The 16,956-nt window shown below is 40.8% G+C and overlaps 2 protein-coding genes across 9 annotated transcripts in view; one reads left to right on the forward strand and one right to left on the reverse strand.

Annotated features, from left to right (window-relative positions):
- AFF4 (AF4/FMR2 family member 4) overlaps positions 1-16,956 on the forward strand; it is a 55,093-nt gene that overhangs the window by 36,328 nt on the left and 1,809 nt on the right. For 3 of the 8 annotated variants that reach the window (XM_017822910.1, XM_017822912.1, XM_017822911.1), the window contains exons 13-21: positions 431-519; positions 2,029-2,266; positions 3,397-3,494; positions 4,748-4,811; positions 4,960-5,096; positions 5,505-5,576; positions 6,250-6,343; positions 6,950-6,993; positions 7,794-8,014. In XM_017822910.1, coding sequence (XP_017678399.1) covers positions 431-519; positions 2,029-2,266; positions 3,397-3,494; positions 4,748-4,811; positions 4,960-5,096; positions 5,505-5,576; positions 6,250-6,343; positions 6,950-6,993; positions 7,794-8,014 — 1,057 coding nt within the window. Of the gene's footprint in view, positions 1-430; positions 520-2,028; positions 2,267-3,396; positions 3,495-4,747; positions 4,812-4,959; positions 5,097-5,504; positions 5,577-6,249; positions 6,344-6,949; positions 6,994-7,793; positions 8,015-8,560; positions 13,785-13,941; positions 14,096-14,162; positions 14,326-16,956 lie in introns of those variants that run through there. The other 5 variants (XM_017822906.1, XM_017822908.1, XR_001876154.1 and 2 more) reach the window with 4 other exon arrangements.
- On the reverse strand, positions 14,401-16,600 carry LEAP2 (liver enriched antimicrobial peptide 2). The gene is made up of 3 exons (XM_017822918.1): positions 16,362-16,600; positions 15,780-15,913; positions 14,401-14,680 (listed from the first exon to the last, which is right to left on the reverse strand). Exons 1-3 carry the CDS (start codon positions 16,416-16,418, stop codon positions 14,644-14,646), a joined length of 228 nt encoding a protein of 75 aa, XP_017678407.1. The 5' UTR covers positions 16,419-16,600; the 3' UTR covers positions 14,401-14,643.

Here is a 16,956-nt window from a genome sequence, read left to right on the forward strand (position 1 = left end):
ACATCTCTGAGCTTAATTTAATAGACTGATTAGATTTTTACCCTTTCCTGGCATTCATAAGACACTCTTTAAACCCTACAACATAAAATCTGTCTCCTGATCTTTGCCAAAGCCTTTGGCAGATTTTTCTTGTATTTCATGATGATAATATATTTGTGCTAAAATGAACAACTTGGCTGCTACTGCTTTTATGGAGGTTGTAGTTTAGTAGCCAGACTTGGTTTTTCATTTTGTTCCAATATCAGGGTCTGGTGAAATATTTGATAAGGATTAGATGCTGTAGGTCATGTTTTTGTGGTCTGTGTGTATTTTACTCTGTACACTGTGAAACACCTGCTAATTAAGGTCTCTTAATGTGAAATATTGCCACTGTCAGTGAAGCTGTAAAAGTGGATATTTCCTGGATGTATTTCTTGTTTGCTTTACTCAGAATGAGGATGAAAACAGAGCCAGTGAAAGCAAGAAAACGAAACTGGAAGAAAAAGCTCCATCAGGACACAAGACTTCCAGCAGTAGGGAGTGAGTATCTTGGCTGTTCCCAACACTGAAGGCTCAGGGTTGTCATGGAGAGGATGGTGCCTGCCTGCACCCTCTTCTCCACTCCCCTACCACAAGTGTTTCCTTAATCATTTAGTAAAATTTCATTATTTCTTACCTTCAAAAAAATTTATTTCAGAGTTTCTGATATTAGTTGGTGGAAATCAATTTTCATACCCAAAAACATTGGCCAAAGACAATTGTGTTACTTAACAGAAGTCAGGTGATTGCTTCCTGGTTTTCTCTAATACACAGTGGAGCTGGTTTTGGTTTAGAAAGCAGCCCTGCAGCTGGCTTTTTGATCTTGCAAAATCTGTGCATTTAAATTAACCCAATCTGGTAATTCTTCATTTAGCAAGTTTGTAAACTGGGAGTAAATTGCACAACTGACTTTGTCTTGGAAGCTGATAGCACTGAGCTTTGGATCCATGGATTTAGCCTCTATCAATTTAGCTTGGAACTTTAGCTAAAGAAAAGAGAGAGTGACCCAAAAGCAAAGTAATACGGAAATAGCAAATCAGCAACACTGTTTAATATGTTATTTCTGAATTTCCCGTGCTTTTTGCAATTGATTTATTTGATTTATTTCTTGATCAGTGTTAATTCACAGAAAAGAGTAAATTTTTTCCACTGCCTTTTGAAAATGCTGTTTCAGTTCAGGCAATTGAAAACTGGTGTGATTGTGCCATGGATAATATTTCTAGTGAGTAATTGCCAAATTGCAAATATGTGAGAAACTGCAGCACATCACATGTTAAAACTCTTCTTTGCCCCTCCTGAATTAAACAGTGTCTTAGTGTTTGTTAGGAAGCAGATGTGGAATGAAGGCATACATTTCTAGCTTGATTTTGCTTTTTCACCTACTATTTCTGATATTTCCTTGATTGCCAGTGCAGTTCTCTGAAGGACACTTAATTAAATGAAACTCTATGATTTTATAGGAATAATGTGTAGAAATAATAATTATGGGAAGCCAGGAATAGCCAACAGCATCCCTCAGCAGCCAAAGTAAGACTGTCCTGAAAGGCTGCACTGAGGAAGTTTTCCCATTCCCTGGGTTCCAGTGATTTATCTGGAGCATCTTTCCCTGGAGCTGTTGGCTGGCTGGTCTGCACAGACAGCCTGGCGCTGACATTGGCTTGCAGTGCTGAAATTGTGAGTGTTTAGGGTGTTTTTTTTAAGAACTGGTGTAGGGGTGTGGTTTTATGGTTAGAACTTGTCTAGTTTTGCCTGTGTTTTCAGGTCAGAACAAATAAAATGGTGAAAACGAGTTCAATCTGGCTTTGAAGAAACTTATTCTCCAAAATTATTCTCCTTTTCTCTATAGCTGGTTTGCCAAGTCTTGTTTAAAAAACAAGGGGTTTTCAGTTTAAAAGTTAAAAATCGAAGTTTTGTGTGTTGGGTTTTCTTGGGTTGTTTTTGTTGGGTTGGTTTTGGGTTTGTTTTTTTAAGGAAAGAAACCCTAACCCTGAATTTGTTCCTTTTGTGCAGGTCTTCAAAGCCAAGTGCTGTTAAAGAGAAGGATTTACTGCCATCTCCTGCTGCCCCAGTCCTACAGAAAGATTCCAAGCAGGAACACGGGTCCCGGAAGAGGACGGTCAGTCAGTCATCATCCTTAAAATCCAGCAGCAACCCAGGCAAGGAAAGCAGCAGTGGCAGCAAAAGCAGCTCCTCTTCCAAGCAGAAGAAGACAGAGGGGAAGGGTTCCAGTAGTGCCAAGGAAGCCAAGGTAAAGGGCTGACTCTGTACATGCCTTAAACCTCCTCCTTTGCTCTGCAGTTTGATCTAAACAGTTTTTAGTTCAAGTTAAAATGTAATTAATATTAGGTATGCATTGTTTTGTGTCATAGTGCTTAGGTGCCTTGGAAATCCATAAATTAGAAAACACTTTGGGGGAGAGGTGGAATACTAATGATTATCCTGCAAATTCTTCTGTTAATTAATGCAATTAGTTTAGTCTTAGTCATCTCCTGGTGACTGATGCTGCCTGTGTATTAATTGGTTAATGAGAAATATTGCTAGAAAGCTGTCACTGGTAAATGGAACAATGAAGTTACTCTTGTCTCCTCAGAGCAGATATAGAACTTGTCCTGGTTTTGCAGGAGAGCAGGAGCTTGGTCCATGCTCAGTGCTGGGTGGGAAGCTGTAGCTCTCATTTTATGACATTGTAAGAGCTCAGAAAGATAATTTTACCTCCAGCTCAGGAATTTACAGTGCTCTCTGTGGTTGGGGGGGAAAAAACATGGTTATGAAGATGGTGCAGAAAATGGTTTTTAAGAGATTTAGGTTGGGAAGATATTTAGATGTGATGGAATTTAAAAATATAAGTGTCCCAAAGCCAGTTGTACATTTGTGATATGTTTATCATTTTACACTTCAGCTGTGCTTACTCATACCTTTCTCAGAGTAGTACCTACTCCTGTGGGGTTTTTTTTCAAGGCAAATGCATTCAGCAGAATGTGTTGTTTATAGAAATGAGAAATCAAAATCCTCATCATCTCTTCGTTAGAGTGGAAGAACAAAATTTAGAAACAGTGACATGGGAGATTGAGGGAGGAATTTCCTGGATCTAAGTCTGTTTAGAAAGCCTTGGCTGCGTTCTTTCCTCTGATGGAGAGGGTTGGAGTGAGGAGCTCCATCCCAGCCTGGTGTCTGCTCTGCCAGCATTAGGTGGGAGCCTCCTGGAAGTTGATTATGTATTCCCTGTGTTCAGTGGCAGCTCAGGCAGCTGCAAACTGTCCTTGTTGCATAGAATGTGTGAAGTCAGGGGAGAAATTTACACAACAAATGCTTCTCTTGAAGGCAGAGGAAATTTAACTGTTCTTTAAATGTATTATTTGGCATTGATTTCCCTTTCAGGAAAAGATTGTGAACAATTCCTCCAGCTGCCCTCCTGCCACTGCTCAGGCTACGGAAAGTGCAAAGTCAAGGAGAGCAAAGCTCGTTTTTGATGATAGGTAAGAACAGAAAATTGCCTTTCCCTCTCTGTGGCTGCAGATCTCAAGCACAGCCAGCTCCTCATGGAGAAGAGTTGTCATTTTGCTTCACAAAAGATCTGACATGAAAGCTCTTTGTCAAAGAAAATACCTTGAAAGGAAAATAAAACAAGTACTTCTTCATCTTGTGCAGACTTCAGGTTTCATTTGTGCCAACTCAGATCTCAGCACAAGGTTTACTCTGAAAGCACTTCTTTAAATTCATTCTACAGATGAAATTATCTTTGGACCAAATATAATAGTAGCTTTCTGGTTAAAAGCTCTTTAGAAATAGAAAAAGTTGTAACCATATGATGGTTAGGATACACAATCATTTAGGACAAAACAGTTTATGGGGATTTTGTGATTATCCCAAGATAAAACAGAGCCAAGAAATTGAGATAAGATCAAACTTATTAAAAAATTAAAACCTGAAATTGTATGGAAGTATAGGAAGCCATAAGGAGAGCCTACTGCAAGGAACAGTAATTGTGACATGTTCTAACCTTGTGGTTATAACGGAGCCATTTTAGGATTTCATCAGATTAGAACTGATTGAAACAATTTTACAGTTATAGAATCTTGTTAATATTAACTGTTGCTTTGTAATGACATCAATTTCCTGTAAGGGGTCTGGTAAAAATGTTCATTTCAAATATCTTTAATTCTTTGACAAGTAAGATAAGATGGATGGGATAATTTATTGCAAACTTTAATCAACTTGTACGGAATATGTTAATGGATTGAAATGAATCATTACACTTTTATGACTCCTTGTGCTCATCTAGTTGAGGAAATCGTTAAGCATTGATTGTCCCAGGTGGCAAAGCAAAGGCAATTAACACCTGAATGCATCTTGATTTATTCTGTCATAATTTTATATATTTCACACCCTTAGCAATATAAGTCCTGACGGTGCTGGTTTAATTTGCCCTCAAATTTTGTGGCTTTTTTCTTCCCATGCCCTTGTTGTTGGTCAAGTGTTTGGTTTGCTTGGCTGTCAAATGCTGTAAATTGAACTAATTCCTGTGTGGTAATCAACTTGCTTGAAATACTTTTTGAATTACCTGAAACTAGAGAACTAATTTGAAACTATGTAAACAGTTTTATCATAGTGTTGCTTGAGTTAGGAACAGAAAAAAATCTGAAATTTGGCAACACCAAGAAGCTTCAGTAATAAAAGGCCATGAAATATGGGTGGGGCTGAGTCCCTAAATCCATGTCCTCTCTTGCAGGACTTACTCAGCTGATCATTATTTGCAAGAAGCAAAGAAGCTGAAACACAATGCAGATGCTTTGGTAAGTTAATCTCCAACATTACCCAGTGTTTGCACGTTATCCTGGGGTTGGTTTGCTGCCTTTGCCGTTTTGCTGCCCCTCTGTACTGGAACTTTCCTGTACTTCTCTCTGCTTTTCGTCCCTAAAAGTGTCTCTCCCCTCTCCACAGTCGGACAGGTTTGAGAAGGCCGTGTACTACCTGGATGCTGTCGTGTCCTTCATTGAGTGTGGGAATGCATTGGAGAAAAATGCTCAGGAATCCAAGTCCCCGTTCCCTATGTATTCAGAAACTGTGGAATTAATCAAGTAAGCATTGCAAAGCACATACAAAGACAAGTGGGTGGGGAAGGGGCCTGGGAATCAGAGCTGTCAGATGGACTGAGGTTTGGCCACCAGCTTTTGAGATCTGTTGTCATTCCCCACTAAAACTGGATCACTGACCAGTTTGTTCCAGTTGCTGAGGTTTGAAGTGTTTCCATGAAGGTTGAGATGGTTTCTGCTAAGGCTCTTGAAGTCTCTCTACAACGAGTAACACATGAGAAGCAAAATAATTCCGGTTACTGCCCAGTTAGTGTTTTGTTTAGAGTCTGAGAGAGGTTCCTAAAATGGTGAAGACAGTTGAAATCAGAAATTCATAAGCGTGTCAGTGTTTTGTGATTGATAAATGAAACTGTAATTTTTACTTTGTGGTTCACTTGATGCCTTTGTTTGCAGATACACTATGAAACTGAAGAATTACTTGGCACCGGATGCGACGGCTGCGGACAAAAGGCTGGCAGTGCTTTGGTACGTGTGTTCTGCACTTCATACAGTGCCCTGATGGATTTCACATGTTTTATCTGCATGAAGTGCTGTGTTCCACTGAGCTCTGGGGTGTTTCTGAACCAAATACATGAGGTTTTCACTTGGCTGTACATAAAGATTTATGCTGTATATCTGATTGCTGTAAATGGGGGCAGAGGGGATGTTCATGAAGATTAAGTCTTTGAAACACTTAAGGAGTAACAGCAGAGAGGATGGGGGTCAATCCTGTGCACTTCCGGGGATAATTCACCATTTGGACTGGCTGTAAGAACTGTCAGTAGCCCTGTAGGTTTTAATGGAATGTCTGCAACAGGTATGGAGGACAGGAACCCCTTGGTTCAGGGGGAAGGGAAAGGGGAGGCTGTGGCAGAGTGCTCAGAGTGTCCTGATACAGGTGAAAAATAGAGGAAACCCTTGTCTAGGAAATCACTGTATTGTCTCCCAAGCTCATTATATCAGCAAAATCACTGAAAGGTAAAGTTTCAGCTTGAGGCTTATGAAGCTGTTTCAGTTTCCTTGAGAATTTAAAGGTGGTTGTGGATTTTCTTGGTTGAGTTGGTAGAGAAAACTTTAAGAGCACAGCTGTTAGATTTTTGAAACCCACTGAGTTATGCTAAACCTGACCTTGACTGTTTTTTGTCCTGTCTGTGGTCAGCCTTCGGTGCCAAGCTCTGCTGTACCTGAGGCTTTTCAAACTGAAAAAGGAAAGTGCATTGAAATACTCAAAAACTCTGACTGAACATCTGAAGGTAATTGCAGGTGTATTTTCTTAGAATATTAAAACCTAATGATATTAAAGCTCTACATAATTTAAAATTCCCAGATCCAATTTTCAGACCTCTACATGTGAACTTGGAATACACCCATTTAGAACTGAACCTTGAAAGTATATTAAAAGTTGAGTAGTTTAAAGCTGGGCAGAGACAGCTTGGATGTCATAACCCTGCTGGTCTGGGCATGTCAACTCTCTGTTAATTTTGTCTTCTTTAATAAATTTGGGGGATCTTTTAATTGTTCAATGCCAGCAGTAACAGATTTCATTCTATTAAAAGGCTGAAAAAACCAAAATGTTCCCGTAAGGGACAGTGGTATCTAACGGTTAGAGCAGAGGACCACTCCAGTCCTTCTTTGTGTTCCTAAAATAACCCCTTAATTCATGTCTTCAGTCATTAGGAAAAAAGGATCTTTTCCCAAATTTCCGTTGATAAATACTGTGATATTATTGAGAATGTTGCTTAAAAGAAAAACTACAAAAATCAATTTGGTCAAAAATAACCAAGTAAATAACCAGATAAAATGTAACTAGATAAATTATAAACATAAATCAGGTGACAAATGTCTTTTTCTCCAAACAGAATTGCTACAATAATTCTCAAGCACCATCACCTGGTATGGGAAGGTGAGTAGTAAAAACTGTTACCTATATTTCTCAACTTGTGGCACATTTTCTGTATTCCCTGTGTGCCTGAGGTGCTCAGAGAGCAGCTTTTGGGGTAATAGTTCTAAGGGTGTGGATTTTGATTTATTTTTTTGTGTAATTATTCTGAGAACAGAGACTGCTGCTGGTGATGTTGCTGTGCAGGGTTTGTCAGGCAAAAAAATGGGTCATTAACCCACAAGTTACTTATCTCATTGAGTTTTGTTGTTTACTTTAGTACTTTTCCCCCCAAAACAAGAGCTTTATTAGTGTTACAAGTCCAAATGGTTACAAGTACTTGCAGCTCTGTCTGTCCCCTCGTTTAGCAATTTACTTCTGTTCTTTTAAACCCAAGAAAGGACCTTTGATAAATCTTTCAATGAGTTTTAGGAGGGCATTTCAGATTTCCATTGTGTTATGTGCAGTAATATTATATAATGTAATTATGTAATGTAATATTATGGCAGTGTGATGTAATTTTTTTCATTCTTTAAGGTTCAATTTATTTAAACAATGAATTGAAGATTTTATTGAATTAAGAGATGAAGAGGTTTGGTTATTGGGTTTTGTAAGCTACAAGTAAGAGCTGAAGGATCCTCAGCAGTTACTACCTCGAGCATTTAATTTGTTGTAGGGCAAATCCTGATTTTTGATGTGTAAAGTGGGAGTGCTTGATCATCCCACACCCTCAGTGTGGGCAGAGAGGGTGTCTCACAGCATGAGGTGTTGAAAGTTCGTGTATTCATGCATTTCCAATTTAATCTTCCCCTTTGGGTGAGCAGCAAACCTGTCGGGATGCCGTCTCCAGTCTCTCCAAAGCTGTCTCCAGGGAATTCAGGAAATTACTCTTCTGGGGCAGCCAATCCTTCAGGGAGCGGGTCCTCGGTGACGATCCCGCAGAGGATCCATCAGATGGCTGCCAGCTACGTCCAGGTCACGTCCAACTTCCTCTATGCCACTGAAATTTGGGAACAAGCTGAACAGCTGGCAAGAGAACAGAAAGGTAAGGACTGGCACAGGTGCTTTATAACCTCAGGCATTCCAGAGGGTGCAAACACTCATGGGCTTTCGATTTCGGAGAGGCAGTTAATGGTGTCCAGGATGCTGAACCAGGTCCTCTGCAAAATAAGGTAGAAATTTACACCTTGGATTGAAGGGATTACCTGAGCTGGGTGTTGTGGTTGTCAAGGTGGTGTTGGAGATGTAAAAATCTTAGTTGCATTTCCTGTAAATTGTTCAGTGTAGGAAGAGGAACTTGGTGTATTTCCCGTTCTGAAATTCTAAAGTGAAGTACACGTTTGAGGGGGAAAGCCAAGGAAGTTTGGCAATAGTTGAATAGTCTTATCATTTCCAACCAGTCTTCTGCAAAAGAGTAAAGAAATTTATTAGGAAAAACCTTTTTTCCTTTACTCTTCCACCGCTCAACCATCTCTCATCACTCCTGTTTCTCTTAATCCAAAAGCTTCACGCTGAAAATACAGGGCGGTTGGGTGTTGTATTTCCCATATTCCAAAATGTGCTTATTTAACTCGTGTTTCTGTTGTTTTAGAGTTCTTTGCTGAACTGGATAAAGTTATGGGCCCTCTGGTTTTTAACACGAGCATCATGACCGAGCTGGTGCGTTACACCCGGCAGGGCCTGCACTGGCTGCGCCTCGATGCCAAGTGAGGCTGGAACTGAAGGAACCCAAAATCAAACCCATTTTTCTCGCTGCCTCTGATTTCTCTCCACAACACTGTGTCATGTCAATAAGGAAGACTGCCATAACACATTGCTTAGTTGACACTAAGAGCAAGGAATGCTTTCCCATGTCTCCCATCCTCATTTGTGTTTTGTGTTTAACCCCAAATCAGCTGGTTCATGGACTTCTTCAGTATTCCCGGTTTAAGTTATTTAAATATTTTAAAATTTGCTACATGAAAGGTGTAGTTTTGCTGATCTGTCATGGATAGATCATTGGAATTCCAGTCACAATACACAAATAGTCAGTTTAAATCCTATTTATTTTAATTTTTGTAATTTTAATTTTGAAAAGCCCCATTGGGGGCTGGCTTTAGCTATTTCTTCTTCCCTAAATTTTCCCTTTTGAGTACTTAGAAATTAAACCTAGACACTTTATTTAAGTACTTTGTGAGCTTTGTTACTCTGTAATGTCTTGTGGTGATAGAGCCTGTAAAAGGAACTAGGGTTGATAGGTTCTAACGTGTAGGGACACCATACTTCTCATGCCTAATGCCTATGAGTCGACTAATAAATGACAACTACAGATTTATTATTGCAGAATTTGTACTAAATAGAAAAGTTCCAGATATTCTTCTACGTATTGAGATACTTCATTTAAATGAATTATAAAGAAATTTATATGGAGAAATATTTAGCTGGATCTGACTTGGATTGTTTTCAAGGCAGTTTCAAGCCATCAATTAACACTATAACAATCACAAAACATTACAGTAATTTGCATTTAATGTAACATCCAAGTAATGGTGTAGGAATGACCTTCAGTCCGATGGGTGCGATGCAAACAGGAAAGGCTTTGGAAAAGGACAATCTTGTGCTTTTTTGCATCTCTTCATTTAAAATACCTTTTGTTTCCGTGCTTGTCACTTTTTGACACTTACAAAATGGGTGAACTTTGTGGTTAAAACTCAACAGTAGTTAAATTCCTACCAGAACTGTCATTTGCATCTTTTCCATTGACTGAGAAACCAGGAATCTTTAGTAGAACTCGAGGTCCATTTTGTCTTCTTGGGGTCTGCTGGGTGATGGACACTACAGGCTGGCAGTGCTGCAGCCACCGTGGGGTGGAAGCTCACCTGCTCCTGCAGGGAAATGACTGTTCTGGTGCAGAATGGATCTAAAACTTGGCTTTACCCCGTGGTAATGAAGGTCCTGTTAACATTTGATGGAGCATAACATTCACTCAGTGCAACACAAATGGTTCTGGAGTTGCAGTTGGCTGCTCTCAGAGTGCAAACCAAAGTACCTTTCACATGAGGTGCTTGTCTGAGTAAAAGGTTTCAAATGCTACTGCTTTCAGTATTGCTTAGTGCCCCCAACATGTCTGGTGTGCCTTATGCCTTACTTTTAGATGAAGATTTTATGAACTGTTTACAAGATGTTTTACAGCAGGACCAGGTATACTGTATGCAGTGGTCTTCTGCAGTACTTGGGTAAAATTCCATTTCCTTTTTCCAAGTCCCAGTGTCTGTCACACAAACTGACTCATCGCGGTGGTCTCCTTTCCAAGAGTCCAACTCTGAATCCTTTGGAGTGAGATTGTGGAATGCTGCTTTGTTTTCTCTCCCATTGAACCCTTTATTCTGTACCAGATATGAACGTGCATGTTCAGGAAAATTATTGCACTAAATTTTTTGTGTAGGTGTAGTTAAGTGCCAAAATCACGGCAACCTCGAGAGAAGGAATAGAATTCTACGCTCCTTAGTACTGCAGTATGTCCTATGGGCTTTAAGAGTTTAGAAGTTTTGCAAATTAGTAACCTACTACAAGGTAGCTGCATATTCGTAGAGCTTCCTTTGCGTCCCAGCGTGTTTTGTACTTCCAGAAAAGCTTTGCTACGTCCGGATTGATACATTGAGTAACAGGCCTGTGGTTTTCCCTGGTCGCTGAATTGACTCTTCAGGTCTGTTGGAGCATCCTTTTTATGGAATCACTGTGCAAGGTCACGTTTCTGTTAGTCTTTGCTGTTGGAGACAGAACTCTGTACCCTCAAACTCCCTGTCGTGGGCATGGGACACTGTCAGCTGTGTTTCCTTTCCTACTCTGAAGTGCCTCGCACACCTCTGACGCTGTAGAAAACCTTTGTAGAAGTTGCATTCATGGTTGGTTTTGTGTGTAGTGCTGCACTAGCCAGCATGGCTGTTCTTGGCTTGCTCCTTTGTGCACAGTCACCATTGCTCTCAGCAGGAATGGTCTCATCTCTGGGAATTTTTTTTCCTTAACTAGAGTCCCACAAATACCTTTTGGTGTCACGCTAAATTGGTCTCCTAAAAATGCATCGCTTATCCCCAGATCATTGGATCTTAGAAATTGTCTTCAAATGGACAGGAGGCTTTTTGCATCATGTCAAAATGTGGACCTGAGCTGGTTGGAAGTGTCCCAGCTGAACAGGGTGCTCCGTGGTGGAATATCCTCTGGAGTGCTGTCCCATGTGTCCTGTTGGTGCAGGAGATCTGCAGTGGGCTTGGTAATGGATCAGAAATGCCTTGTGCATCTGGGGCTGTTGCAAACAGATCAGTTTAACCTTCACAATTCCAAAAGCATATGTTAATTTGGGATCCACCATTGTTTCCAAGAGGAAAGTTATGAACTTAGTCAGATCTCATAGCCAAAAAAAATAAGCAAGTATGTCCTAGGTTTCAATCCCTCTGCCCAGGTGAGGGGAGGGTCTGTTCCTGTCCTTCCGCACCTCCAGCACCACAGTGGGAGTGCAGGTCACTGCAGCACCAACACTCATCTCAGTGGTGACTAAGGAGGGACTCCCCAGCTTCTGGCTTCCCAAATCATTCCCTGGACAGGTGTATATTAATACATATCAACACCGTAATCTTAATTCCCTCGCTGATCGTGGTCCCAGTTGGTGAATCTTAAGAATGGCTCAATCAGACTAGGCTTGCTCAGCTGTTTGACTTTGCTCTCAGACTTGCAGGTTCCAGGTGATAAGGTGCAACCATTTATAATTCCAAACAAATCTTCAGGACACCAGAGTAAACCAGCCCGAGAGTTTTGTTTTGATTTGAATCTCGTAGCCATAAAGCAGAGCGGGCGGATGGCTCTCCTTGGCTTTTGATGGCAGTATGCAATTTGTATTGTATGTGTCTTTTAATATATATGTATATATATATGACTCAGTCTGTCCAAAGTATATGTTATACTTGTTTTTAGATTATGGTGCAACTGACTATATTGATATATTATTTATTGAGTGCTGAGTCACCATCTTATTGGTGATAAATATTGCATATTATCCAGGAGTGCAATGTATATTCCTTTAGATTGCTGAGGCTTGATTGCTGTGGTAACAAAAAATGCCCTGAAATGTATTTATGAATGGCCCCTACACACAGAGAGTCAGAATTTATGGGAATGATGTAGCACTTGCCTGGGGCAAGTAAAATAAAGCCGTAGGCAGAGAATTATGGAGTTTGCCCAAATGGCAAACTGCTGGAAAGAGAGAGAGAAACTACCTTTGTTGTATTTAATGTAATTTTCTGAACAGATCTTTGCTGTCACTGCAGTGTTTGTATTGAGGCAGATCCACAAGGGCCTGAGCAAGTCGAGTTTGAATTACCCATTGGGGAGTAAACAACTTCCAAATTCTTACCTTTCCGACAAATCCTTCGGTCAGGGTTTAAATTTCTCCATCTGATGTGTCAGTGTTACGGAAAACCCCGTGTTTCCAATCAACAAAGTTAGTGCCAGACATCTTAAAGTACAGAGAGGAGCCAGAGCTTTTGCTCGCCAACTCACACAGAGCCAGAGCTATTCCAGGAGAGGGTTTCCCAAGTAGGAAAGTTGTCACTGGGGAATCGTGGTGTGTCCAGCTCCGATGCTGTTTGAGGACTCGGTCTGTGGTGCCATTTGGGAGGGGAAGGCAGGGAAGGAAGGGGCACCTGTGCCATCAGGAATTGCTCTCAGGGGGAGTGTGGCAGAGCTGGGTTCCCCTTGGACCCTCCAGAGCCGCTGGCTCAGCCGAGTGTCCCTCAGTCCACTGTCTGAGCAATTCCAGCTGCTGTGCTGCAGCATGGAGTGAGCTGGGCTGTCTGTATGTCCACGCTTCACCTGTTTTATTTCACCTGGAAACTTCATGGAAATGTGCCCATTCCTGGTGTAACTCCAGCCAATGTAGGAAAATGGCAATGCAGTGTTCCCTGTCTTCAGTTTTATATGCAACCCTCCTGTGGTGGAGCTGGGGGCACAGTGCTGCTGCAGCAGCTCCTTGGGGCTGCCTTGGCATTCCACATCCCAAACTCAACTCTAAGGACCAGGAATGACTCTTCAAGCACAGTTCCTGACATTTGTATCTGGTCCCCCTTTTAAATTGTTTTAAAAAAATTTTGTATATGGAGGATAAAGTGCTTATATATTTATTAAAAATCCTTTATCTTATTTGAAATTATTATTTGGTGAAGAAGGGGTTTTTCTTTTGGGGGAGGGCTGGGGGGGGGAGGTAACTTTTAACCTGTCACTTATAAATGAAGCCCTGATTAATCCTACAGAAAGGTACTGTTAGTAACTAATGGGATGTCTCTGTTTTATGCTTTGTACATGACAAGTCCATGTGTTACATTTTGTTTTCTATCAAAAGATTTGGGCATCTGTCTTCAACCAAAACCTGAAAAAAATAAACAAACTGTGATTTTATTTGTTGCAATACATTTGAAATTTCAAAGGGTACTTTGGGGCTCAAAATTAGGATTTCTAAGTCAGTATGTGCATTTCACGTAATAAAGCTGTTAATGGTGAGCAAAGTATTATATACTAACTAGATTTTTTCCACATCTGTATAGTATATTCTATGTATTTTGTGGTATTGAGATTATAGAAAGTTTAGTGTCTGAAACATGCGTTTAATGTGTATTTTTAAACAAATTTATGGCAATTAAAATATTTGGAGAAAAGGGTATCACATTTCAATTTGTAAAGATCTTTTTAACTACTGTGTCATTAAAATGCTTTGTACAATGCAAAACTGTAACTGGAGAAACTAAGTTTAATAAATATCAAATAGATTTTCTGTATTAAACTTCCAATCCCCTGTGCTTGTATCTGTTTTCTGGGTGTTTTCCCTGGAAGTGCATTTTTAGGCAGACTTGTCTCTTTTTCTGATCCTAGTGCTCTGTGTAACAAAAGGAGAGCAGCATCCAGTGTGTTCTTATTTAATCCAAAGTGCTTTGCTTTGTGTTTCAGCCCTCTGAATTAACATCCAGCAGCTCAAAACAGCATTCTGATCAATTTATTTTAAAACAGGAGGTAAGGTCAGTGGCAAAAGTCAGTCTAGGACATGTATTTAAGTAAATTTGATTAGAAGTAATTAAGAGTAAATAGTTTTCCTTCCAGTTATCACTGGATATATTTGGGATATTGAAATTGGTATCAGTATTATCAGTTTGGCTCCCTCTTTCTAACAGGCCTTTATCTGAGCACTGATAAGAGTTCATCTGTCAGACTGAGGAGATGGAGCCTGATCTACTTTATGCTCCTGCCAGGTGGAAGGATAAAGGTCCAGCTGGATTTGAGCACCAGCTCTGCACTCACCGTCCACTCTGTTCACAGGATACAAGGAAAACCAAGGTGGTTTGCTGAATATATAATTTAATTCACACCTTCAAATAAATAATATGAACCGTTACAAAAAACCCAAACGAGCAGGAGAGGCAGAGCCCTTTTATTGAGCTTGGCCAGAGGCATCCTGAGGCACAGAGCGCAGCCACGGCAGGAGATGGTCTTGAGCTCTTGAAGTCCTTTTATCACCACATGTGACAGAAATATTAAATATGGTTTATATTTGATTGCTTGAATCACTGTCCAGCTCCTGAGCAGTCAATAAATATGTCCCAAGTGTGTGGAGCATCGTCACCAGTAACAGTGAGGGGTGTTGTCATCGTGAGCTCATGCCGAGGCCGTGGTGAGGAGGCAGCGGTTCTTCCTGGAAAAAAACCATCATGAGGCACTGAGAACTGGGGCTGCCACTGAGCTGGGCTCAGACAGGTATCCCAGGTACATCCTCAGCAGTGCTCCCCGTGCCCAGGTGTTCCAGCAGCGGTCCAGCTCAGGTAGCCCTGCACACTGTGTTCACCTCTAACTCTACTCAGTTTGTCTTGATTCATTTTCTGTTCTTAGCTTTACATCATAACTCCAAAATGTGTGTTGCCCAGGGCTGTAGGATCAGGTGCAGTGTAGAAATGGTACAGAACTGCAGTCCTGTCCACAGGGTCCTGTTCTGTCTGTACCTTCCTGTAGTTGCTGGTCCAGCTCAGTTCTGGGAATCAGCAGAACCCAATGATTCATTTCAAACACAGCATACAGCCCAACCACCCTGTACTATTTATTTTTTTATCCTATTTATTTATAATAGAATATGAAATAATCTTATTTATAATCATTTTTATTAATAATAGGTTATATTTATCCATTTCTCCTATTTACATATAGTTGAAAGTGGTTATGTTCTACATTGTTTGTGATTTCTGGTATATATGTACAGCAGGTGCCACACAAAATCACCTTTCAGTCACTAAGTAGAAATTTTAACTATTCAATTTATGTATTCAACTATATGTAGTTGGACAATTTGCTCACATCTAGTGTTCATGAGAACTCAGTGGTGTTTGATATTGTTGTCTTTTAAACTATGAGCTCAGTAAGCACCTTAAAGTGGTTAATTTAGAGTAAGATGTAATACATGGTTTTTTTACTTTTAATTAATACATGCTTTAAAGTGAACAGCATTGGCTTTAGGAAGGATTAATTTTAAGGTCTGTGGTTACCTAAAAGCTGTCTGGAGTCCTCTGTTCCTTTTTGCAGAGCCAGGTTATTTGGGGTTGCAGTGAAAGGACTAAGACTGGCAGTCAAGGAACTTGGACTCTGCTCTGTTTGCACTGCTTACAAAAGAGTCTGAGTCTGTTGCCCCATCCCTGTTCCTGGTATCTTTTTTTGTGAACTCTGGATCCCGTTTGGGTGAGACTAAGTGTGAACTTCCTTTCCATCACGCAGTATTAAGGGTTGCCATGGCCAGGCTGAGTTACCTGCAGAGCATGGTGATGCACTCGCTGTTGTCCCTGCAGGAGGCTCCGATGGGTCTCAGGGACACTCCTCTCCAGAAGGGCGTCATCCGCCGCTGCCGTGGCACCCGGGTCTGGGGCAGGGATGCACCCTGTGCCTGAAACAGAGCCAGGGTGACTGTCAGCACATGAGGCACCTGCGGGTGGTTGCTCTGATGCTGAGGTCAGTTGTCTTAAAATTAATTGAAGCACTTGAAATGTTTCTGGTTTTCAGAACATAGCGTACTCTGTTAAAGTATTGCTTGTAGCCCGACCCCAAAGAACTAAGTACCAAAATTAACAATGTTTTTTAATCTTGGGAGGGAAGGCAGAATCACTTGCTAAGTTATGGCTCAGAGTAGTCCAATATTCACTAGGCAGTTACTCTTCATTTTATGACATTGAATCCTCTAAAAAAGCTCTACTGTCACCTCTAACTCCAGCCAGCTCTCCATCCAAATCATAGCAGCTTTCGTTAACTACCTGTCCATTTGAATTAGCTCTTTAAATAGTATATTTCTAATTGTTTATTTCAGTAGCTATATTTCAATAATTGTCTCTCTTTACCTGGCTGAGCAGCAGTGAGCAGAGCAAAAGGACTGCCATCATTTTCCACCAGTGCATCTTCCCAGCGTGAGTTGTCACTTCGACCAGCCGTGGGCGGAGGAGGCAGGAAGAACTCTATGAGAACTTCCCAGGCTTTCAGCTAGATTTTTATAGACTTCATTCTCTTATCGTTACATCAGCTGCCAGTTATTACAGGAACAAAGTTCGGTTTGGAGCAAGAGGGAATTGCTAAGTCTACATCTGCTGAAGTGATCTGGTTCAAGGCCTGTCTCTTGAGCTAATAATTTACTCCCCTTCCACTTGTACTTTGTCTGGTCACCTTACCCATTGTGCCAACTGTTCCTTTTTTAAAAACCTACCTAATATGTTACCAGAACTCCATGGTCTATTTGCATCCAAAAGGGGGCTTGGCCCAAATTATTATGGTCAAGATTGAAAGCCATAACCTTATTTAACATCTATGCCACTCAGTGTGTGCTGCTCTGAGTTTGCCAGCCAGGGTGTTGTCTTGCCAAGCTTATTTGGAGCAGAGGATTGTGCTTTTGATTCTGCTTCTCACTCTTGGTACAGGAAAGAACCATAAGAAAATTGCTTA

This window comes from Lepidothrix coronata, unplaced genomic scaffold (genome assembly GCF_001604755.1).
Source record: "Lepidothrix coronata isolate B3197 unplaced genomic scaffold, Lepidothrix_coronata-1.0 Scaffold100, whole genome shotgun sequence".
NCBI lineage: Eukaryota > Metazoa > Chordata > Aves > Passeriformes > Pipridae > Lepidothrix > Lepidothrix coronata.

Bases quoted from the DNA above. Each gene is read 5' to 3' on its own strand.
- LEAP2 (XM_017822918.1), bottom strand. From the start codon at position 16,418: ATGCACTGGTGGAAAATGATGGCAGTCCTTTTGCTCTGCTCACTGCTG. The intron at 15,914-16,361 runs GTAAAGAGAGAC...GCTCTGTTTCAG, and splicing joins GCTCACTGCTGCTCAGCCAG to GCACAGGGTGCATCCCTGCC. The intron at 14,681-15,779 runs GTAACTCAGCCT...GTTTTTTTCCAG, and splicing joins TGCATCACCATGCTCTGCAG to GAAGAACCGCTGCCTCCTCA.